General features: G+C 39.6%; 1 protein-coding gene across 1 annotated transcript in view; it reads left to right on the forward strand.

Annotated features, from left to right (window-relative positions):
* Positions 1–2478: 2478 nt before the first annotated feature.
* Positions 2479–24086, forward strand: part of Mtpn (myotrophin) — a 29245-nt gene continuing 7637 nt past the window's right edge. The window contains exons 1-3 of the mRNA XM_005082402.4: positions 2479–2831; positions 15195–15308; positions 16095–16178. Coding sequence (XP_005082459.1) covers positions 2760–2831; positions 15195–15308; positions 16095–16178 — 270 coding nt within the window. The 5' untranslated portion in view covers positions 2479–2759. The remainder of the gene's footprint in view (positions 2832–15194; positions 15309–16094; positions 16179–24086) is intronic.

The following is a 24086-nucleotide window of genomic DNA, read 5'->3' on the forward strand; positions in this document are numbered from 1 at the left end:
AACCAGGAGGGGAGTGCTTTGTGCTTTAAAACAGTAATCTCTCTGTGAGAAAAAAAAATTACCTGGAACAGGATGAAAGCAAAACTGAGATCTGATATAGCTATCTCTGTAGAAGACAGAGCTTGGGTGATCGTAGGGGTCAGTATTGAAATCTACAAGAGTCAACCAATTTCAAAGTATTTTGAGGGAAATTAAAGGTTGGGTTAGGGGAACGCTGGACATATCTGGAGCTACTGTGACTTTCATGTTTCTGGTTTTGGTGGCCGGATGGTCTGTGAGGTCATTTATAGAACCAGAAAGAATAGAGAGTTAGTGAAGTTTAGAATCTATGAGTCGAGATTCTATTTTAAACACAATAAGCTTGAGACAATGGAGTGAAACGCTGAATCCCAAAGTAGATCACCTAGAAGTTTTGGTGATGAACCAAGAGCCGCCATGCCCTGTAACTCAGAGATCACCCAGATAAGTGTGTGAGGACTCAAAATTTGCCTCACAACTTTTTTTACTGAAGTTTCCTTCCAGACAGGTGTCATTGTTGGGCATATAGATTTATATTCTCAACCATCAGGGCTGAAATAAAGAGAACAACAATGGAAGCAGCTGTTAACTATCCAGAGGTTGTCGTTGTGGAGTGAAGTCTTCATGGATGGCTACTAAATGATAGCAAAGGCACACATACTCACCAAACAGCACTGTTTTGCTGGAAACTTTGAAGCAAAAAGGGTCAAATAGCTTGGAGATGACACAAAATCAGTCGGAGTGCATCCTATATTAAAAACCTATGCATTTCACTCCACTCTGTGCTTTCAAACTTCGTACTTTGTGGAACAGAAGTGAACTAGTTTGGTTTAATTATTTACTGAATAATAAATATATCTTATATGCATTACAGTTCCAGGAAGGTTTTTTTTTGGCTCAATGTTCCTGGATATACACATATGTTTGAATCATTAAGATTATAGGATAGTATCCATCAGATGGCTATAATCTAAGATATTTCAACCAAATTCTAATAATAGAACAGGCTTCAGAAAAATAGTTCTGTAGCTATAAATCGTTTTAAAAAGTGCTCTTTAAACCACACAAATCTTTAATGCAAATTTATACTAAACATGCTAGTTATACTAAACATGCTAGATGTCATTTGCCAGACAGGAAAATGAGCTAGCTTTTAATCCTCACCGCACACTGAATGCTTCCCATCATGGAACCTGATGCGTAGTACTCATGTGCTAAATTCACATTGTTGAGTTGGCAAGATGCCTCAAACAGTAAAGACTCATGCAACAAAGCCTGATGGTGGCCCAAGTTCAATCCCCCAGGACTCACACAGTGGAAGTTACTTCCACGTGGATGTTGTAGCACACTCATGCTCACGGGCATAGATCTGTACACGTGCGCCTAACTATATAAGTAAAAAATAGGCATATGGACATTGCTGTCCTAACTACGTGTTGAAGATTTCCTTATGGAAAAAAATGCTTTATTCTTTCCTTTTTATTTTCTTCAGGTGGAGAGCAGGGTCTTGAGTTCCAAACAGTACTGCATAGTTGAGGAAAGGAAGGAGAAAAGCCAGGAGTGGCCATGAGGAGGGTGAAGAGAAAGGAGGATAGAGCCCTACCCAACCAAGGATGTCTAAGATTAGGAATTCAGTTTGAGGCCTCAAGGCGAAGCAAAGCAGGTCCTGCATGCAGGCACACATAGGAAGCAAGCACTAAGTAAGCTCAGAGAGGGAGAGAGAGAAAGAGAGAGGGAGGGAGGGAGGGAGAGACATAGAGAGAGACAGAGACACAGAGAGAGTTTGGTTTCCAACATGACCCTAAAATCTGATGCTTCTCCGTGCCTCCCCGGCCACCTGCACATATGTGGTGCACACAAATACAAATGTTCAGGCAAAACACTCATACACATAAATAAAAATAGCTTTTTTAAGGAGAGAGAGAGCACACTATTGGGAAGGAAATGTGGTAGAGGGAAAGGAGAAAAGAGACTCGGGAGTGGATTTCATCAAAACACATTCATTGTACGTGTAGACGAAATTCTCAAAAGCTTTCTGAGAGTGGGTGGCTTTGTTTTGCTTCGTTGATGATTTAAAGTGGGAAAGAGATGGAGACGACCTAAGCACAGCACTTGTTGGCATTATTCGAAAGTTAGCCCTCGAATACTAACATTTTCCCCGTCTTTAGTGGAGTGGGAGTGACCTAATCTCACTCCAAAACCATCTGCAACTCTCCCAGGTTTAAGCCCTGACGTTCCTCCAGCACCTCCAGGATCTCTTGTCACTCAGCCTCCCGGGCCCGCCCACTGGGCCACGCCCCTCCTCTTCTCCGCCCTGGCAAGAGCCAGGCCCCGAGCCTGCGGCTGCGCACAAGCAGCGTCCCTCCGGAGGGAAGGCGCCCGCCGGGGCGGGGTCCGGGGCGGGGCATTCCGTGGAGGGGAAGAGGAAGAGGAAGTCGGAGGCGGGTCCTAGCGGGGCGTGAACCGGAAGTGTAAACGTCCTGCTTTTTTTCTTCCCCCCCTTCTCTCTGTCTCCTCTCTCTCCCCTCACCCTCCACCCCAGCCAGGCGGAAACTGTTCGGCCTGGGCCCCGCGGCTGCAGAGAGAACTTTCTCCCGCGCGCCCACGGTCGTCGCGGCCCGCAGCCTCGCCCACGCGCGGCGGCCAGCGGCGCGTCGTTCGCTCGGGTCCCCTCCCCACCCCCACCCCCGCGTCGGGCGTCCCCGCCACTGGTTGCCGGCCCGGCCCGCCCCGCTGCAGCGATGTGCGACAAGGAGTTCATGTGGGCCCTGAAGAACGGAGACCTGGACGAGGTGAAGGACTACGTGGCCAAGGTGAGCGGCCGACGCCGCGCCGCGCCGAGCTGGCGTGGCCGTGCGGCCCGGGCAGCGCCGGGAGACCCGGGGACGCCGGCGGGGCCTTGGGACTCCTCCGGACGCTCCCGGTGCCCGGGCACCGACGTGGTGTGGCGGCTCGGGCGGCGGCGGCCTCCCTGACCCCCGCCGGGTAGCCGGTGCCCGGGTGAGTCTCTCTCGATCGTCGGGAGGCCGGGCCGCCGGGCCCCGCGCTTCGGAGGAGGAGGAGGAGGAGGCCGTTCTCCATCTTGGCCCTGGCGGGTTCCCGAGAGAAGTAACCTGAGCGGTCGGGATCCCGAACGGTTTCTGGAGCTTGGGCCCCGGTGGGAAACGGAAAAGCATCTAGGGACGTTACATTAGCCTTGAAATTAAGGGTCCCCCTTCCCCTCCACAAGTAGCCGCCAGAGTTCGACCTCTGAAACTTGGCGTCGCTTCACTGTGAAGTCTTAACTTTGGGTGTGGTCTTTTTCCTCTCCACCCCACCACACACACACACACACACACACACACTACATGTATGCATATATGTGTGTGCGCGCGCTCGTGTTTATCATTCACTTGGAGTGATAAGGTTGTCACTTGGCGTCTGTAGTGGTTAGGAGATCTGAGGAGTTTTTCCGAGACATTTTAACTTTGGGTAACTCGGCGATTTCACCTGAAGACTGATTGTGTGTGGTAAATAGTACTGCAGTCCACTCATGCTTGGTTAAGAAAGCCCAATTCAAGCCTGGCGTTGGTGGTGGCGCACGCCTTTAATCCCAGCACTCGGGAGGCAGAGGCAGGCGGATCTCTGCGAGTTCGAGGCCTGCCTGGTCTACAGAGCGAGTTCAGGACAGCCTCCAAAGCAATACAGAGAAACCCTGTCTCGAAAAACAAATTAAAAAAAAAAACCAATTCAAGCGAAACCCAAATAGCAATAAGTCCATTTTGTGAGGGACTTGACAAGTTCTAAGCTAACCTGCCTTTGGATCTTAAAAGGGCACCTTTATGATTATAAAGAGAAGTAACACGGTTTTTAAAGTTATTTCTGGAAGTATAATTTGGTGACAGCTCTGAGCATTTTGGTCTCCTTCCAAAAGTGTGAGCCTGTGGTCAAGACTTCAATTTCAGTTCTTAAAAGATTCGGGCGGTGGTACCCTGCCTCATAGGCCTGCATTAGACAGCAAGCAGAAGCAGGTGTTTTGGTTTTTGTTTTAAAACAACCACATGATTATGCAAGGCTGGTAGTCTTTTCTCCATTTAATGCCATTACAGTTTAGACTCCTCACGTGTATTTGATCTGCTTAGTTGTGTGCAATGGGTGTTTAAGAAGGCTGCCTTCTGAACTGCCTTAGCTAGTAACAGGCTGAAACCTCAGTCACCACCTCCCTCAGTAATGGAACACCACACTACTCTCGCAAAGTGACTGGTCTTTGTTTTTCCTGTTCCGCTCAAGCTTAGGTGATTTGGAATACAAAACATTGGTAAGATTAACTGAATTTAGTTACAAACTGACATGCTTGAAATTGTTTCTGTTTTCTCCATGTCGACTTCGTGACTGAACCCTTCATTTCAACTGGAAATGGGGAATTTTCCTACATGTCTGAGGGATGTCGGGAGTCGGGACCACCTCACTTCTCTCTCCAGCCTTGGCACCACTTCAAGGCCGTCGCTTGCGGTTTTCCAGCTCACACTCTGTTTTCTTCATTTGGTTTGCCCAGTCCCCATCCTGGTCATCTTCAATGTTAGCTGGAGGGATCAGGATTTATTAAGCACGCTGTTTTCCTCAGTGAACTGCCTTCTCTAACGATGATACATTCTCTATCTTGCGACTCTACATGACTTCCAGCTTGGCTCCTGGGCCATTGTGCTGTGTTGAGGGTTCTTAGTCTCACCTGTCTGAGAGGCCCTGACTTGTATGTCTTGCAGTAGATTTGTCCCAGTGCGTTTGATCCCGTTAGTCCAGGTCAGCTTCACAAGTTAGCCTCCAAGCTGGTGAATTCATGTTTGTCCTCTTACCTGAATATGACCTCCTCCAGAAAAAAATTCAACTTGAAAGGGAACTCTGCTTCCTAATGCTGTTTCATATGTCAGGTCACGCGATTATTTGTCCTTCATGAGGTCGTGAGCCTGGGACATTAGATGCTATGCTCTTTTTCATCTTTGTATCTCCAGTATAACCCTAAAAGTCTCGCACATTGAAAGTCTGTTCCTGAAAAGGAATTGGTTTTTCGAGACAGGTTTCTCTGTATTGTTTTAGAGGTTGTCCTCTGTAGACCAAGCTGGCCTCCAACTCACAGAGATCCGCCTGCCTCTGCCTCCCGAGTGCTGGGATTAAAAGTGTGTGCCACCAATGCCCAGCCTTAGCTATGGTGGTGATAAACATCACCAGTCATGTAATAGTAATTACCATTCACTGGTAGTTTATGTTGCACAGGAGTAGAAGGCACTCAGATTTTTTTTACTCATTTTCAAATTTTTTTCTTACCATACTATTTCTATATTTCCATTTTAAGAATGAGGAAATCAAGATTTGGAGGAGTTAACTTGACTAGCGCAACTTGGATTTAAACCAAAGGCTGTCTGAATCTCAAGCATACACTTTTTGTTTCTTTTTTCTTTAAGCTGTGTCAGTCTGCTTTGGAGCAGTTGTGGCTTTTCCATTTTCTTAGCTTACTGAAGCTTAGAGTCAGCCCATCAAGAAGATACAAAGCTTGCTAAAAGAACTTAGTCCTGACTGTGAATGAAGACCGAGCAGGCTTTTTATTTAAGTGCAACAGTTTAGAAATAATTAGCATAAAGACAAGTATGTGGCAAACTTAAATTCTCACCAAACTTGATTGCACAGTCTGTATCTGTAAGATGATTATTTGGTTTTCATAATCATAAGCTTGTTATTTATGTTTGTAGTTGTGATCCTGAACAACAGTTCAGAAAAATTAATGGTATTTTAGCCTTAGGAAGGAACAGGTAACTAAATTACTGAGATTTCTATTCATAATTTCTTAGACACTTTAAAGAAGAGTGTTTTTAACATTTTATATATTTGACCATTGTGAGGTAATATACAGATACTATTATCACATCATCCCATGAGGATAATTTTAGACATTTCAGAGGTAAAGATAAAGTGACTCACCCAAGATCTTGAAGCTCTTGGGTGAGTGATAGGAGTGAGATTTGAACTCACTTTCACAGGCTAGGAAGGGCTCCACTTCACATACTCTTGACCTTCACGTCTAAACAATCCCAGATAACTAAGAGAATATATTGCTACTGTGTGTATGAAATTTAAAGACTGGGGCAGCATGAGAATGGTCCCTTGAGGCTATTTAGAGATACACTCCGCCACAGCCTTTGCGGATCAGAGGTTCCTTCAGGGGAGTGCTGATGAGTTGTGCTGGTGAGTAACCCATGGGGACTCCAGCAGCTCTAGTACATACATGTACTCTCTTGTTGACGTGTGCTTCTCTTTCACTGTGAAACACTATACATCAGGTCTCTGTGGTTTCTCTCCAACCCCCATTCTAATTACATCTGCTTTTGACACTAATAGGTTTGGAAAGCAACAGTTGTTCCATGTGAAGGATAGGATCAGAGATGTATCAGGTCTAATCTACAGAAATTGAAACTTACTGGTATCATTTTTCACTTTTCTAAAAAGGAAGGAAGGAAGGAAGAAAGGACAATTTTAAAGTGGTTCAGATTCAGTCGTCTTGCATTTATTGTTTTATGTCATTTTGTATACTTTTTAAACATTTTTTTAAATGTTAAAAGAGTGTTTTTCTTACAACATTTTATCACTTACCTGTAAGAAAGCTTATAAGCTTATATCAGCTTTTGGGAAATAGAGGTGCTATCAGTAAAATCAAATTTTAATATACTATAAATATTTATCTTTCTTTATACTTAGTCTTTTTTCCTCGGATGAAATGATAACAAAGGGTCTTTCAACAAAAAATATACAGAAAACAAAAAGTAGTTCATAACCCTACTATCCTAATTTTAGGAAGTAAAAAACGAGGGGCTTAGGGAGATGGCCCAGCAGATAGAGTACTTCTTGTCCAAGCCTGAGGACTGTTGTTCAGATATCCAGCACCCAGGATGCAGAGACAGGATCCCTGGGAAAAGCTGGCAAGCTGGATTAGCTGAGTCAGCAAGTTCTGGGTTTAAAAAAGAGAGCCTGCTTCAGAGAATAGGTGAACAAGACCTCTCCTCCCAGCCTCTGTGAGCAAAGTTAGCCATTCCAAAGTGGTTTGTTTAGTTAATATCAGAAAACCTTTGGAAATTCACTCCATGCAAACACTCTAGGTCCTTAATTTATCTTAAAGATGAATTCTCTGAAATGGTGCATGATATTTCATTGTATAGGTATGATAGAAATAATGAATTATCTATAATAAGCCTTTATTTCATTTATTTTTGCATTAACCAGTATTATAGTGACCATGTTTATTTAGCAACTTTTGAGAATAGATCCATTTTTTGAGTGTAAAAATTTCATGGATGTAGATGTACATGGACAATGCCCTATGAACAGCCTAAGTACCACTAAACTTTCTGATTTTGCCAGAAGGGAGGTCATAAGAAGAAAGGAAGAAATCTGTTGGAATGGGGGCAAAGGTAGGGTGATAAGAATCCGTGTGACATGAATGCAAAGGGAGGAAATTGGGTAAAGGAAAGGAACCGGTGATGGGATGGGGGGGCAGTCAGAACAAAGCACTTCTGGATCCTGTCACTGTCGATAATAACGTTTTTGTTCCAGTGTCTTATTAAACAAAGCTCCAGCTTGTACGCTTATGCCAGTGTTGCATCTCAGTGTCTCAGACAGAGCTTTCTTGCTTAGTTTTTGCTGTGGAGTTTCTTGAACTTTGGGAGCCAGAGTTAACTGACAAATTCTAACTTTGTAGAATAAATCCTAGTACATAGTAGTCAGAGAAAGGAGATGGGGAAGTAGGAGAGAAAATGAGAGTTCAAGTTTTTCCTCAGTGGCTTGCTTTTTAAAAAAAGAAACCCAAAGGGTGCATTTATAGGTGTCAAGTAGTTAGTTCTAAACTTACATATTTTAGTACATAGTATAGTTAGTATAATATTTAACTATTGCTTCTGAGAACTAGCCAGCTCTCCTTCCCCAGAAACCTCCTGCTCATCTTGTGAGACACCCTGAGCATTTGTTTTGTGAGGGGAACCTTGCACACAATTGAAGCCCCTTTCTGATCTGCTGGGGTTCCTGCTGTAAAGTATCAATCTTGATGAAAGGTGAAGCCCACACCTCATCAAAATCCAAGAAATAAATTGCTTTCTCCTGCCCACACAGGAAATGGGTGCAAAACTCAAATATGACTAATGGGATGCTTCTGGCTAGAGCTGAATAAAGAAGCTTAAGCACAGTGAAGGGCAGTCAAGGATGTAATGGCCACAAGAAAACACTCGGTTTAAAAGAACCACAGTAGTGGCATCTCTTCTCTTGTCTGCGTTGTTCTTACGGCAGATTTCAATTTGTACTTCTTGACTGTAAGCCTTACCTTATTCATTTCTTCAACCTGCTCAGGATTCTGAGAGCTATATTAGTGTCTTGCTAATTGTTACACTTGTTAATCGGTGTGAATGGGCTTCTGTTGCCAACTCTTCCTGGTTATTTTACTTTGTTTTTTTTGGGGGGGGGTGTATTTTTTGTTTGTTTGGTCTTTCAGGACAGGGACCAGGCTAGTCTCAACTCAAAAGAGATTGGCTTGCCTCTGTCTCCCAAGTGCTGGGATTTAAAGGTGTGCGCTGCCACCACCACCACCTGGCTGATTTTTTTAAAGATAGAGATTATCTTTATTTTTAAAAAAAAGGAATTATCTTTGTATTCCCAGTTATCACCACATTTATCTACCATACAGTGTAGTTAAATTTGAATTGGACTGGATTGCTGTTTGGAGAAGCTGGCCCTTCCTTCTTTGTTTTCAAAGTTGGTTTACCATATATACCTCTAATTGGTATAAGTGAGATCCTTTCTTTTCTTAGAAATAGCCCTTAGTGTTCAAACTCTTGGTTGTTTAAACTTGGTGAGCTTTATGCAGTTCCCCCATGATTTTAGTGACAATCTTGCCAGTTTTGACTTTTTCTTTTACCATCATTTTGGAATTTTAGCTAAGTGTTTTCAAAATCATCCATCAAACATGAAAGTTAAGTTTTGCACTTTATGCTTTATGAAAAATAAGAATCATCAATGGGTTTTTTAATAGTAACATAAAAGCGCCCGTTGAAGCCTCAGCACTCTGATTTGAAACAGGAACATGATGTTGCCAACTCCTATTTTATGCAGTTTTTAAAGAGACAATAAATGTGTCTAAAAAGAGCAGCATCTCCACTACATGTTGCAGCTGTACAGTAATATTTGCTATTTCTGTTGTCTGTGCAGATTATTTACTAAGTGAAAGCTTAGAGAGAAGGCTAAGGCAAGAGGCTGGCAAACTTGGCTTTGTTTTCATAAATGACCAGTTAGTACATATTTTAAGGCTTGTCAGCCATATGGTCTCTAACTCTGCTGTTGTGCAGAAGCAGGCATAGATAGTATGTAAACAACTGAGCAGTTGAATGTGCTATTTATGTTTCAATAAAACTTTATTTGCCAAGAAAAAGCAACAGGCTTGATTTGACCCATTACTCATCTTTACATAAGACTGAAGTTGAAAAAAATGAATTCATCCCGTAGACTTTCATTTTTATCCTCAAGATTTTGACATCTAAAATAAGTAAGATACATGATAAAATGGAAGTTTTATTCTGAGGTTGTTTCCAAAAATCCATTTCAGAAATCCTTATGGTTGAAAGATGTTGAATGTAATGAAAACCAAAGCACAGAAAGCCATGTGTGGGTAGATGGAAGAGACACTAAACTAAAATGCTCTAAACAAAAAATCATCGTCTCTAGTGAATTTGAACCTTAGGCAAAAGAAGTAGGATTAGTCTATAAACTGAGCATTAGGAATCTTTATTCACAAATGTCAAACAGAAATTAACCTAAGCTCTTAAACTGACAGGAATTTCTAGAGAATCTTTTCAGCTGTCAAAATGTTCAGCAAAGCATTCTAGAATTCTCTCCCCAGCTCTGGTGCCAGTCCCATGACCTGGTTTGATTTCTAACTCCAGCAGTGAAAGAGAAAGCTAGTTAGCACAGTTTTCACTGGTTCATCCATAATGAATTCAGCAAATACCAGTTGAGCACCTACGGTACCAACCATTGTATTAGATAAGCATGAACACAACAAAAGTTAATGCTTCTAAGCATATGTGTTTGTGGGGGGTCATTGAGTATACAAGAAAACAGCAAATGCCGTGATTGCATGGGTTCTGAATAAGTTATTTTTAATAAAACATGAAATATGGATAAAACTCAGCAGCTTTACATTTTGTTGAAGTACAACTCTAGAAAAAAAGAGATGTTCTAAGTCCATGATAGATTTATAGTTGGCTCCAATAGTAAGAAAAATCAACATTTTAAAATACCAGATTCAAATCAGAATTCCAGTAATGAGAAAAGAATGAGCTTTCTTTGAGGACTGTGTTGTATGTATATGGTCAACACAGCAATATATACATATAGATACACACATTTAACTACACAGGTAAGCTTTACCTTCGTCTTACAGACAGGGAAGTGGGAACTGAGTAACTTTCCCCAGTGCTCATAGCTAAGTCCCAGGAGGACAGGATTTCAGCTCAGGTCTGAGTCACTCCAAAAAGAACATCCCTGCTCCTTTCCCATCATTATGCATTGAATGTTTGAGAACTATAAATGATTGGCAGGTGGGGGAATATAGCCTTCTTCCTTGTTTCCCTCTTGCTATGGGTTTATTGACAAATGTAGCTTTTAGATCTGTAATCCATTGGATTAAATAGCAGATACTTTCCAGGGTGCAAAAAATAAATAAGTAAATAAAAGGAAAGAATTCCAGCTATGGATAAGTTACATTTTGATCTTTTTTTTTTCAAACTGAACTAGAACCGTAGTATTTTGAATGTGCTTCTTAATTTGGAAAGGGTTTCTTTGTATTATATACATGGCTTTGGCTACTAAACTTTTAGTTTTATACCACAAGTAAAACTTTTCTTTAAAAACAAGTTACTATTTTAGTTACAAAATGTATATTTGACTAACTGCTTTTAGACCTTAGGAGAAAAATTAAGGGGTCATTTAGCACACAAAACTTGCTATATGAAAATTTAAGGATGTCCCATAATTTGAATCATTTAACTGGTTATTTTCAATTAAAAAATTGCTAAGTTGAAGTAAATGCATAAGTAGGGGAATACAATAAGGATTTTAACTTCATGGGTTTTTCAAACCCTTTTTATTGGAGGTCACAAAAGCAAATATTTAGAACTTTATTGCCTTAAAGTACTTGACCATGGCTAAGTATTGCCATTTCTTTATACTTCAAAATTTTTTTGTGGAACATTTTATTTTTTACTCCATTGATACTGATCTATAAATAACAAAAACCTGTAACATACGTATGCATCCTTCCAAAACCTAAATGGTCTTAGGATAAGGACCCCAGAAGTACGTGCTCACCAAATTTTGTAATCTTCATTCTTAAATGTGATGTCTTGTTTTATTTGTTATTGTGAATGGTAGCAATTTTTTATGTAAATCTTTCCTGTAAGATCTTTCTTGAAAGATCCATAGCCATCACTGCTCACTATGGAAGTAGTTTGTCAGTGAGCTATTTCCCAATTAGGAAGCTGTCTGTTCAACTGTAGACAGTAATCGCTGTGGTCATGATTTTAACTAGTAGGAAACTAGTCTTCAAAATATTTGAAGTATTTTAAGAGGCGACATTATTATATATTAATTGAGCAGGTGCCTATTAAGTAAGTTATAAGTTGTGGGAGTTACTATTCATTACTTTAAATGAACTTTGTTATTAAACTTTATATTAATAACACTGAAGATTTGTATTTTATTTATTTACCAATTAACTTTTTTAGAAAACAGAAAAAGTCAGAGATATATGAGACCTTTTTGCTTTCTTTTGTCAGTTTTTCTGTATTAGAAAGTTCCAGATAAAGTGCCAAAGCTTTTCTCACCTCTTTGGATTGCATTACCTTCAAAGGTAGACTTGAGCCCGCTGCTCCGCTGTGACTCATAACTCTGGAACTGCTCTACACTCTAATGTCGCTGGAAGAACTTAGAGTTCTTTTAACAGGAGAATGCAAACATATGGCAGACAAACAAGTGTGCACTTGATGCAATGACTAATGTAAAGTAACTGAAAGTCCACAAAAATGAAGATGTGTTTACAGGTAAATGTGACCACAGTAAAGCAAATGCAGGCTACAAAGAACTTAAAGATTTACAAATAGGGCAGGAGATACTTAACACTGACTGAATGACTAGAAACACTAGCTCAGCTGTAGAATTTGGTAAATGTAGCATATTTGCTGTTTGCTTTCTACTCAGCCAGGTGTCCAGTGTTAATTTACATGCTGTCCTACAAAGTTGTCACACATAGCCTGCTTTTTAGTAGCTTTGAGGGACGTTAGTCTCTTGTGACAGTACAATATGAACTCGTGCCTTAGATCTTGGTTTCACAAAGTGTGCACATTTGGAAATCAAAGGAAGAGAATTGTTTCTTTTCATCTGAAGAAAGGCCTAAAGAAAATTGTCAGCAGAAGTCAGGGGTCCATTTAAAGTATTTTTCTGTCTGTTTCTGTTATTCACATGAACCTAACCTAGTATAGTTTAGATCCATATAAAAGATCTGGGAGTTAAAGGAGGAATCTATGGCTCTTAAATGCATGCCACACAAGATTTGAGTGTCCTTAAACTGTACAATGTTCATTTGTATTAGAATAGTTTTTACACATACACGCCTGCACACATACACACACAGATTTCTAGGCATGTTTCAATTCCACATTAAGACCAGCTAGGAAAATAGAAAAAGGCTGGGAGACTAAACCTGGTAAATGTTGCTGTCTTTAACCGCGCCTGTTGTGCCTTTGCCTGCAGAGCGCCGAGGTTACGTGCTTCTCGTCGGTGCTATTTCCATCGGTTTCCTTGCTATTGTCCACGTAAAGACACACAACTAACTTAAACATGTTTAAAATACAGAATTAATGTTTCTGCTTTTTACTTTGAGTTCTCCTTTATCATAACAGTTTTGTAGTGAAATATGCCTAGAATGTATGCTATCATAAGCAGAATCACAATAAACTCTGGTTGAGGTTGAAAGTAATAGTCAAGGGATGGAAGTAAAAGTCGTAGTCTCTGACCCCTGTGAGCCTTTAAAATCTAACAAGATGAGACAGACACCTGAAAAGTTAATTCACAGTAAAAGGAAAACTGCCAGTGAGGGAAGTTTTTGATCACTCATTCTCTTGGTTAAATTCCTGTAATTTTGCTGTTCCTAGGACACAAAGCTAAATAGCACTCGTTATATACATTTTTGCTTTCCCCAAAAGGCAGCTAATTCTTTGATTCAGTCAGGACTTCCTGTTTCATCTCAAGTAAGTAAAGCTATGCCTAACTTACAGTAAATATTTGTTTAGTTAAACCAAATTGGATAGTAGGTCTTTTTCTGGTACCAAATTTCATCTTTCCTAACATTTACCTACTTTTATAAGTATAATTCATAATAACAAATACATTTTGAACAACATTTTTACTTTGAAAGTATTTTTTCTATTTTATTTAGTGTTGTGTTAAATCTGCTTTTATTGAACCAGTTTATTGTCAGATATTAAGTAGATGGCCCTTTGTAGCACTTTGCCTTTCAAGAACTGTTTTCACAGCCATGTGGGCAGAAAAGTCTTTCCTGGTCTAGGAGGTGAGAAAGCAGAGAAGTTGTACACTGACATAATAACCGAAAAAGAACCTTTACCTGGGAGGGCAAGTAGGTAGCTGTAACGATTAGGGTACAGCCACCAGTTAAGGCCCACAAGCTTATTGGTGCCCATGTGGTAGGTATTGGCACTTGTCTGACTAGAAGTCTGAAGGTTCTGCACAGAGCTCCCTTTTCACGGTTAAATACCCCTCTCTTCACAGAAAATAGAAAGTAAGCAGATAATAAGATTTCAATAACCAGGGGGGGTTCCTAACCTCTCAGAGGGTGTGATTCTTAAAGCCTAATGTTTAGTGGCTAGGAAGCATGTATTCTTAACCCATACATCATACTGTAGGAAGAGGTAAAGAAGAAAAACAACATTTCTGCTCCAGGAATTTGTATCCTATTGAGAAAGAAAGCATATACAAGTGGCAAAAGTATTTTATACCTAAATGATTGCTGTGATTTTGAGGGAGGGAAGCTTACCATAACCATAAAGATGATGTGGAAAAGAGAAATCTTGAACTTGCATGGACTTGGGAATCTACAGTACATGCGTTAGTGAGAAGGAAAGAAAGGACTTGGTCTAAATGACAAGGGTGGGGAATTGAGGAGCTTGAAAGCACAGCTGGTAATGGCTGTGGCTTTGGCATCTTTATCCAGGGTTTGGTGAACTGACTAAGTGAATAATATAGTTACTGAGAAAATAAACTTAGACATTTTGCAACTCTGTAAAATCTGAGCTCCTTTAAAAAAGAATCAAATTTGAATTAGAAGCATCATGGCATCATAGAAAAAGAAAAGTTATTCTCTTTTAGCTTTCTGTTTGATGTATAAGGCCCTTGTCCTAGGGTAGCTTGAAGATTAGAAATTATATATATAGCATGGTACCAAAAATACAGTGTTGATCACTAGATAGTATTGCAACACTACATCCCTGTTTTGAAGGTTAAGTCATAGTCTTCTGGTAACATGTGATAATGAGTTACTGTTTTTGCTTATAGAACAGTAATATAATATTTTCAAATTAGGTCACCTCCATACACTTGGGGGTAAGTTACATGCATTGGAAACCATGCCGGTTTTGTTCACTTTCATCTTCCTGATGCCTGGTGGTGTGCTGGCCTTACCACACCCCTTTAGTAAATACTGAAAGAATTAAATGATCACAAGTATTATTTCTGATAATGGTACATGTCATAGAAAATATAAAATCTCAGGACTTGAACTTAGCACTCTTCTGTGGTTACACATCAACAGTATGCTGACTGAACTCATTTGCAGTAACAGAACAGGATGACATATCTCTTTGCATTTAGCATTGTTACATATTGTTCTCAGCTTGCCTAATCATGACTTGAACACCATATGTTATTATGCAGGATGTGACTCCTTTACATTTTCATTTTACTTTGCAAAAAATAAAATTTTGTGAAAACTATTTGAAGTTTTAAAGAAGCTAAAAAAAAATCAGATATGTCATTTTGTTTCCCTGTTCAGTCTCTTACCCATATAAACATTGTTTTTATTTGACTACTCTGACAAGGGAGAAGATGTCAACCGGACACTAGAAGGTGGAAGGAAGCCTCTTCATTATGCAGCAGATTGCGGACAGCTTGAAATCTTGGAATTTCTGCTGCTGAAAGGAGCAGATATTAATGTATGTATTAATACTTAATGGTATATGTATAATATATGTCATTCTAGGAAAATCTGTCATATGTGTTGAGGAATTTTTTGCTGTAGGTTTACGAAATAGCTACTTTAAATAATATAGTCCTATACAAACCATTCTTTTGTAAGTTAATGAACGGTTTGCTATCTCCCCCCTCTGGCTGTTGCTTTTCAAATTTTAAAGCTTGGCAAGTTACTGCTGTGGGTAGTAGATGCTGTCTTTCACGTAATGGAGCATAGGTCCCTGAAGGGATAGGCTACACTAGCCTGGACCATGGGATAACTGAGAAAGTCATCAGGCAGGCCTTGTCTCTCCTGACTTGAGCCCTCTGTCATCTCAGGATTTTAGGAACTGTTTGGGTGATCATAATAGTGAAAGAGATAGCTTTTCGCCATGTCACTTGTCCCAATTTGACTGTCTTCTCTTACTTCCCCACTTGTATTTTACCCCTCCCTCCCTTCTGAAGCACGCTGGCATCTCTACAATAGGAGGAAAGCTAGGTTCAGAGAAACTAGTCACACCATGGGCAGAAAAAGATTCAAGCTTAGGTGAGATTTCCTCTCCGCACTGATTCTCGATGAAAAGACAACTACTTATGTGCTTGTGCTCCTTGATCATTTTTAAGTAACTAGAAACTTCTCTCTGGGTTAATTTTTATACAGAAAGGAAAATGGGTATTAATTTTGAAACAGTCATAAGAATTCCCTAATTAGATATAGGAAAAAGGTTTTAAAAAAAAGGTAGATAAAATTATCTCTTTGATGTCTGTAGGCTCCAGATAAACATCATATTACCCCTCTTCTGTCTGCTGTCTATGAGGGTCATGTTTCCTGTGTGAAATTGCTTCTGTCAAAGGTAAGGTCAATGTTCACTTTTATCGATTTCTTTAAAACTCCACTTTGGAACTGTTTAAACTAAGTGTGACTGCAGAAGCAGAGACTGAGATCTAGAACAGTGTTAGTTATAATTGCTGGCTACATACTGTCTGCTTCAGTCTGTGATGGCTGAAGTGCTTGGCCTTTCCTTCATAAGAAAACCTTGTTAAGTAAAAGAAGTCAGCTAAAGTAAGCAAGCATTAATGGCATAAAAAATGTCATCATGATGATACAGGGTGTTAGAGCACACTTTAATGGGGCTGTGAAGTTTTACACTTTATTTTCTGTAGTCAATAGAGAGGAAGAGTATGAGAAGTGTTATACTATGAGGACTCTAGTTTGTTGATATGATTCAGACAGTCATGAGTCTAGGAGTTTTCTGTTTGCATTTTTGTTAATACATGATAGATCCAGCCTTAGGAGTAGCCAATTACTAACAGTATCCTAGCTGTGTTATATTCTAGAAGGGAAGAAATCCCTATAGCTTGCATTTTATGGCCATCCACTGACTGAAGATCAGTGGCGCTTGCCTCGTTTCCATGGGGATCTTAGATTGTGGCCAGCTAAAAGAAAGCGGCAAGGAAAAGGAAACTAAACTAATAAGTGTGTATGTATAAAGATTGTCAGGTTCCTGACACAAAAGTATTTGTGTCCGCATAATGGAGACTGAAGGTGGGCTTTGCGCTGCTTTGCTTGAGTTTCTTTTTTTTTTTAAGTATATATTTTTTTTATTTTCCAGTTTAAATTTAGATAAGAAACAAAGTTGCTTCACAAGTCAGTTCCAGGTCCCTCTCCCTTTCCCTCCCCTCCTCCCGTGCCCTCCCCCCAACCCCTCCCCCGTTGCTTGAGTTTCAATACAATAGAGGGAGAACTGGGGAAGATAAACACTTTTGTCTTAATGCTTTCTCCCTGCCTCCTTAGAGCTAGCTCTACAGCGGGTCTTGTGACACTGGTGCTGAGTTCTACTCTTAGATTCATATCCAGCAGTAACTAGGTATCTGTAAATGTGTGGTTCTCGTTCTTTTATAATAAATTCAGTGTGTTCTTTCCTCAGCCATTTCTTGAATTGTAGATAGAACTTCTTTTTTCTGATAGTTTTCTTAGCCAATCTTTTTTTTTTTTTTAAATCAATGGTACTCCATCAGAAATTCTTTATTGCTAAAACAGGGCTATTCCAATGTAAAAGATGCAGTCAGTATTTATATTAATTCTAAGTCTGCCTTCCACCAAAGCTAGAATCCTTAGTTTCCACAGTCATTCACATTTCTCATTTCTTATGCAACTATTATACTGTTAGCATAAGGATAAAATAGTAAGCAGCAATTTAGAAACACTCAGTATGGTCACAGCTAATAGGACATGGAAACAAAGAAAATTGCTAGACTCTAAACTGTGTGCCAAGTAATAATTTACTCACAAATCAAATACCACAAGCATCATCTCTTTTTATGGATAAAGAGACCATTTGTCTCAAGGAGACCTAACTGCCTGAAGGCCTAACAAAATATAATGGATTCAAAAATCTGTCCCAAGATGTAGGTTTAACAGCCTATGTTCTCTCTACCACTTAAAAATCAGAGCAGTTGTGAAGCATAGAACATGCCCATATCTATAGACAGACATGCAAAGTGGAGCTGATAAATTAGAAAAATGCAGAGATGAGAGATACCAGACTTCCATTTGAAACTAAGGTCTGACCACGTGCCCTTGCCTCCTGGTTTTGGGTGGTTTTGTTTTGTTTAGTTTTGTTTTTGTTGTTGTTGGTTTGTTTGCTTGCTTTCTTTGGTTTTGGGTTCGGGGTTTGTTTGGCTTTTTTTTTTCTTATTTTGTGGGGTGTATGTGAACCAATGCTTGTACAAAGAAGATTCATTATACATTAGGTAAGAAATGGTAGTGAACCCTTAAAACATAGAAAGCAAAGAGGGTAGAGTCAAAGAAAACATTTTCAACTGTATTCTAGATAGGATTTTTACAAGGATACTCCAAACCCAAAGGTACTTGGTACCCCTGAGCAAGTGGAGTAGAAGTTGACTATGCTTCAGGAAGAAGCATAGTGCAAGAAAGAAGAATTAGGATGTGAATAAATCTAAGCAGGTCTTAAAATTCAAAATGAATGTTAGCTAGGACCAGAGAATTGGTAAAGTGAGTGTATGACACCCGTGAGAGAGGGTGGTGACTAATAGCACAGCATCAAGTGAGTATAAGGGCCAAGCTCACTGTGCTTCAGCCTGTTTTTATCAAAGCAAAAATAGACTGTGTAATCATGTGTCATTTAGAATTGTAATTATCTCAGTTGAATAAAGTTCTCCTTTTTGCCCTACCAGGAAATTCTTTGAAATGTAAGTACTGCATATCAGTGCTATAAAAATATAGGCCAGGCACCTGTAATCTCAGTACGTGGGTAGTGGAGGCAGGGTATTGAGCTCAAGACCAGCCTGGGCTACATGAGACCCTAACAAGGATGCACACCGTGGGTGTAGGGGTAGGATACCACATGTTCTATGCCTGTGCAAACCATGTGGTCTTAGTCATAATTTTGCGATAGCAGCTCCATGTATTTCATCATTGAGTGGGGAATAAAATGTCATTTATAAAAACAAGTGCTTAGACTGCAGTTTGCTGGTTAGTCCACTGTAGTTCACAAGTACTTTGTATTTTATAGTAAGCATCATTTTAAAGCCTTACCTTTGAGTGGCAAGATGGTTCTTCTGTAGTTGAATGTGCATCATTTTCAACATGTAACACTTACTATTAAAAACAAATGTAGCCAAATGAGTTGGATCTGGATCTTCATGGTTCATTACTAAACTCTTCTGATTCATATTTTAAATGTCGAAGTAATAACATGAGTACATTATTTGAAGTGGGTTGACGGTAAAGCCATATTTTTTTTAACTCTACTATTTTTAGCAAATGGGCTTTTATGTGCCCAAAACTCAGTTATTTTCAAGTTACATATAGTATGATGTTACTTTCAAGGTTAAAAAAAAATACCCCAAGAGGAATATTAGTAGTTTATCTGTAGCAGCTTTACAATGTCATGTTGAACAGTTCTTACATTATTTACCAGGAACTAAATTTTCTACAGTATTATTTTTTTAAAGTCCCATATAATTTATATAATTTCTTATAGTTTATAAGTATCCTTGTTCTTTAATCCTAAGAAAAAAATCATTTTAATATATGGTGTCATAGAAAAATACCCTTATCTACCTACCCTAAAAACATCCTACTTCTATTACCGGTCACTTTGTTGTGATAAACTGATAGTTAGCAGACTACATTGCTGATGTGATACGCACTGCTGTTAAAAGTAATAGGAGCTAAGGCATAGTGACTCATCCCCGCAGTCCCAATGCTCAGGACACAAGACAAGAAGATCTGAGGCAAGCCTGGGCTATGGATCAAGCCTGTCTCAAACAGCCAAAACAAACAAATAAGGTAGGAATAGGAATTCCTTTAAATAGACATGTTTCATCCCAGTAACTTAAGTTTCAAAGCAGTATATTCTTACTATAAAAACAGACAGCATATTTAACTTGTTTTTATAAACCATCATTCTGTTAACTAATTATATTTAGCATTCTGAAGGCTTCACTTTATTTTCCTTTCTTTGCATCATACCATGACAAAGAACTAACCTCCTTAAAGTCTACTTGAAAAGGGAAGTGGGGCGCATAGCCCATTGTGCAGCACTAATTTTAGTGATTTATAGCTATTCTGATTCACTCTGTAAGCTGTTTCTCTCATTTGTTAAGATTTAAAAGAAAATTTGGTCTGCTAAGAGAAGAGAAGCATCTCTGTTAGCGAGAACTTTTTATTGTTGTTTAAATTAGCTTACAAATGTAGTGGTTCTCCATATGGTGTTTTCATATGTACTTGTTTTAGTTGACCATCTCCTACCCTCTTCTCTTCCCCTCTGTGTTACCCCTCCCACCCCCTGCCACACTCCACCCCCCACTCCGCCTTCACTGTCTCTGCTTCTACTCTCAGACCCCCTGAGCTCTACTCTTCTCCTCAGCTCTTTTCCTCATGGCCTCTTGTTTCTATCTTGTGTCCTTTGTAGTTTCTGGGCCTCCGTACATACTCGCTCCCACATAAAAACAACAACAGAAAGTTGTGAGCCAGGATCCCCACTAGAGAGAGGACGTTTCCTGTTCGTCCTCTGAGTATTGGTTCCCTCCATGTATGGTTTTGCAGTTCCAGCTCTTGGTGTTTTTAACAAACACGTTCTTTGATTTTTTTTTTTACTTTAATTTTATTTTTGAGCAAGCGGTCTCTTGGACATAAAACTGAGATCCATTCCAAGTCCCTCACAGTTTAGTCACCAGTAAAGTATTTGGTATATTTTGTGTCTTGAACTGAGAATTAGATATATAAGATATAAGAAAGCTCAAAATCTGCCCTTGCAGCATAAGCCAACAGGTGAGCCAAAAAGCAGAGACATTTTTATTCAAATTATTCACTAACTCAAGCCCACATTTGGTGATTATAAATAAAGTATAAATTCAGTAGTGGATAAGTTTAGTTTCAATAATTTTTAGGACCACTGACTCTCAAAGAATCCAACATTGCCTTCTCAATTGCCTTATTTTAAGAAGAGATTGTACCATAAAGAGACTAGCAACCATTTACCCAGTAATTGACTGAAGAGCTCTTATGATAGGTTTATAAATCTCACACGAATGTGCCATTGTAAGTTCATTATTTTCACCCTGTGAGCTCTTTCAAGCTGGAGTACATCATTATTGGATGGTTTCTGCTGATGACAGGTGCTGTGTGTTATAGCACCTATTTCTTCTCTTTTACTTCCCAGTAGATCTGGTTTAACATCTCATCGCAAACCTACTCTTATGTAACATGGGTCCAGTCCATCAGAGGATAAAATAGCTCACAGTAACTAGGAATGATGGAAAGGGAATGTTTTATTGTTGGAAAAATTGTACATTGGAGTAAGTAAACTTGCCCCAAGTAAACACAGCTGGTAAAAAGTTGTCTTAGTTGATCTTACTGCTGGTTTAAACAAAATGATGATAGACGCTATCTAAATGATGATGGGTGAGAATTTAGTTGACTCTTTGAGAGCTGAGAAGTATGGCATCTGGTACAAGTAACTTTCAAGAGCCCTTGTGCTGCATCATCCTTTGTCAAGTTGACAGACAAGACTGACCATCCCGAGGTCACACATTCCAGCTGTGTCGAGGGTGTGGGCATTGAAACTAGCCCAGTTTGTCTCTGGTGCCCTCTGTAACCACCACATTATAGCCAAATAAGTGTGCTGTGTGTGTAAGCTATTGGCCACACTGTAGTTTGTCAGTAAAAACTGACTAATCAGGATTGATAGACATAGCAGAATGGAGAAGACTTGCTGCTGCAAGAATGAAGGGTCCCTGAAACACGCTTCATGAAAGAACTTCATTTCAAGGGTCAACACACCTTTATCTGAAACTTAGACGGTTCCAGCTGCTTGAAGAGCTCAATACTGAATGTCCTTGGAGAAAACAACTGCAAGGGCATTTGTGCTTATCCCGTCCCTTTTGTTCCAAAAAAGTCATGTGAAATCTTCAGATGTTCTTTTTATCCTTCCTCACAACAAAAAAGTTTACATTACAGACATTAATATCTGATTTCACAAGGAATAACAGAACAAATAGTCTTCATTATCTCTGCAGCTAGAAATGGACAGTAGTCACTTTGTCCAGATAAGAAATAAAATCAAATGTGAAGATGTGCAACATTGCTCTTAAGTGTTTGTGGAGGGGGAAGGGGTGTTTCTGTTTTTTGTTTTTATGGGCATGAGTTGGGGTAGCTACTTGGAAAGCTTTTGAAGTACTTGACTCTTAAAAGCTAAGTGAGGTTGAAGCTGGAGGGAGTAAGTACTTGCTGAGTTCAGATTCCCAGTACCCACATAAAATCTGGACCTAGCAATGTCAATTGTAAGCTCAGCTGCTGGGGACACGGACAGAAAAGGATCCCTAGAGCTCAGTAGCCAGCCAGACTAGCCCTTTGGTGAGCTCCAGGGTTAGTGAGAGTTCTGTCTCAAAAAATTTAAAGGAAGGCACAGTTAAATACATTGGCCTCCGGCATCTGCACACATGTATACATGTACAACACACATGCCAAATGTAAAAGGTTAAGAGTCTGTTAGAGTTGATTAGGTAGGAAGAAATAGAACAGCTGAGACAATAACAGCAACACTTAGCCACCAGGTAAATGTATATCATTCTCCATTGCACAGTGAGTACATTGTTTCAGGAAGGGTAGTGTAGATGGAGACTCTTAGCCATAAAGTTCAGAGACATACATTGAAGACCTGAATCCTTGGCTTAGAAACCAGTAAATGGGTGACCAAATGAACCAGTGGGATTAACAGTCTTCATGCTCTGGAATACTCAGGATCAGAGAGAGGAGCAGTGCTAGCCTGGACTGTTTTTTTAGTACAGTGCTTGCTCCCTGATGTATATGTTCACTTGATTCTTTTATGTGCCAACTAGATTGTGAAGTAGGAGAAATTGTTTCCCTCTCCTCCGTGCCCTACTACATAATAAAAGTTTTCTACGAAGGGCCAGAAAGTAAATACTTTAGACTTCTTGTGTCCTGTAGTCTCTGTCACAAACTACTCACTCATCTCTGCCACCAATAGCACCAAAGCTCCCATAAACCACTTACAAACTAGCAAGTGGCTGGAAGTCTTCATTAGCAAAACTACATCTGGCACTTAATAGAAGCTCAGTCAATGTTTGCTGAATTATCTTATAAACTGTCTTTAAAATGTTTCTTGAGCACTGGTGATGTAGTTCAGTGGTACATCACTTGCCTTAAATAAGCAAGTCTTTGGGTTTGATTACACACACGGGGGGGCAGAGAGGAGAGGAGAGAGTGTCACTTGCCTTAAATAAGCAGGTCTTTGGGTTTGATTACACACACACAGAGGAGAGGAGAGGGTGTTAGTTTTATCAGGCTTCACCAGAAGAGATGATACATCCTGTCTCTGCATTTTACAAGGCTCTGCACTTTCTTGTAAGACACACAGTTAAGTTGCAAATATCTCAAGGAAACTATGTCTCATCCTAACATTTTTGAAAGACAAAAGACAGCGTACAGAATACAGGACTTATAATTAAAAGCTCTGACTGACCTTAAACAAGTTTATTTCTCTGAACTTAACCCCAACTTATAAAGTTAGTTAGCAGTGCCCTACTTCATTAACATTGTGGTGAGGAAAAACAGTAAGGTTTGTCTATAATATGTTAAAACCCCAAATTACCAAAATGTAAGGGTTATAATAATGTTTAGTATTAAATTAGAAGTCATGGGGCTACTGTCTTAAGCTGTCTTTATATAGCATATCTAGTATTAACATGCAAATTAAATGTGCTATCAAGTCCTGTACCAGTAAATAAAATTTTACGATGCATGTAATTTATGTATTTGGATAGTTTTTAATGTCACTAAATACCAAATCCATTTTTAGTAGTCTCCAAAATGGAACAGTATCTGTAAGATCCTTGGCAACAGTAACATTTGAATATACATCCAAACAGTTAAAAGTATCCTCATACAGTGGGAAATGGTGGCATATGCTTAGATGGGATGCAGAGTAGGGAAGGGGAGTTGGGTGCAGATGTTCACTACAGTACAAGACTGATACAACTGAGCATATATCCAGCAAAGGTGCAGAGTAAGCGGTTACATCATGAGACAGGCATAATTGTTTCATTAAACCAATATGTAGTAAGCATTAGTGAATGTGAGGCACTGCCCTGGCTATCAGGTTACAAAGATGACTACAGAAGGACCCTGTCAATAATGGAATGCAGCCTAGGCCAGTTCTGTGACTCCAGTGAGTAATAAGAGGAGTAGGACTCAGTTGTGAGTAACGGAACCC

The sequence above is a fragment of the Mesocricetus auratus genome, unplaced genomic scaffold (assembly GCF_017639785.1).
Source record: "Mesocricetus auratus isolate SY011 unplaced genomic scaffold, BCM_Maur_2.0 Super-Scaffold_100019, whole genome shotgun sequence".
Taxonomy (NCBI): Eukaryota; Metazoa; Chordata; class Mammalia; order Rodentia; family Cricetidae; genus Mesocricetus; species Mesocricetus auratus.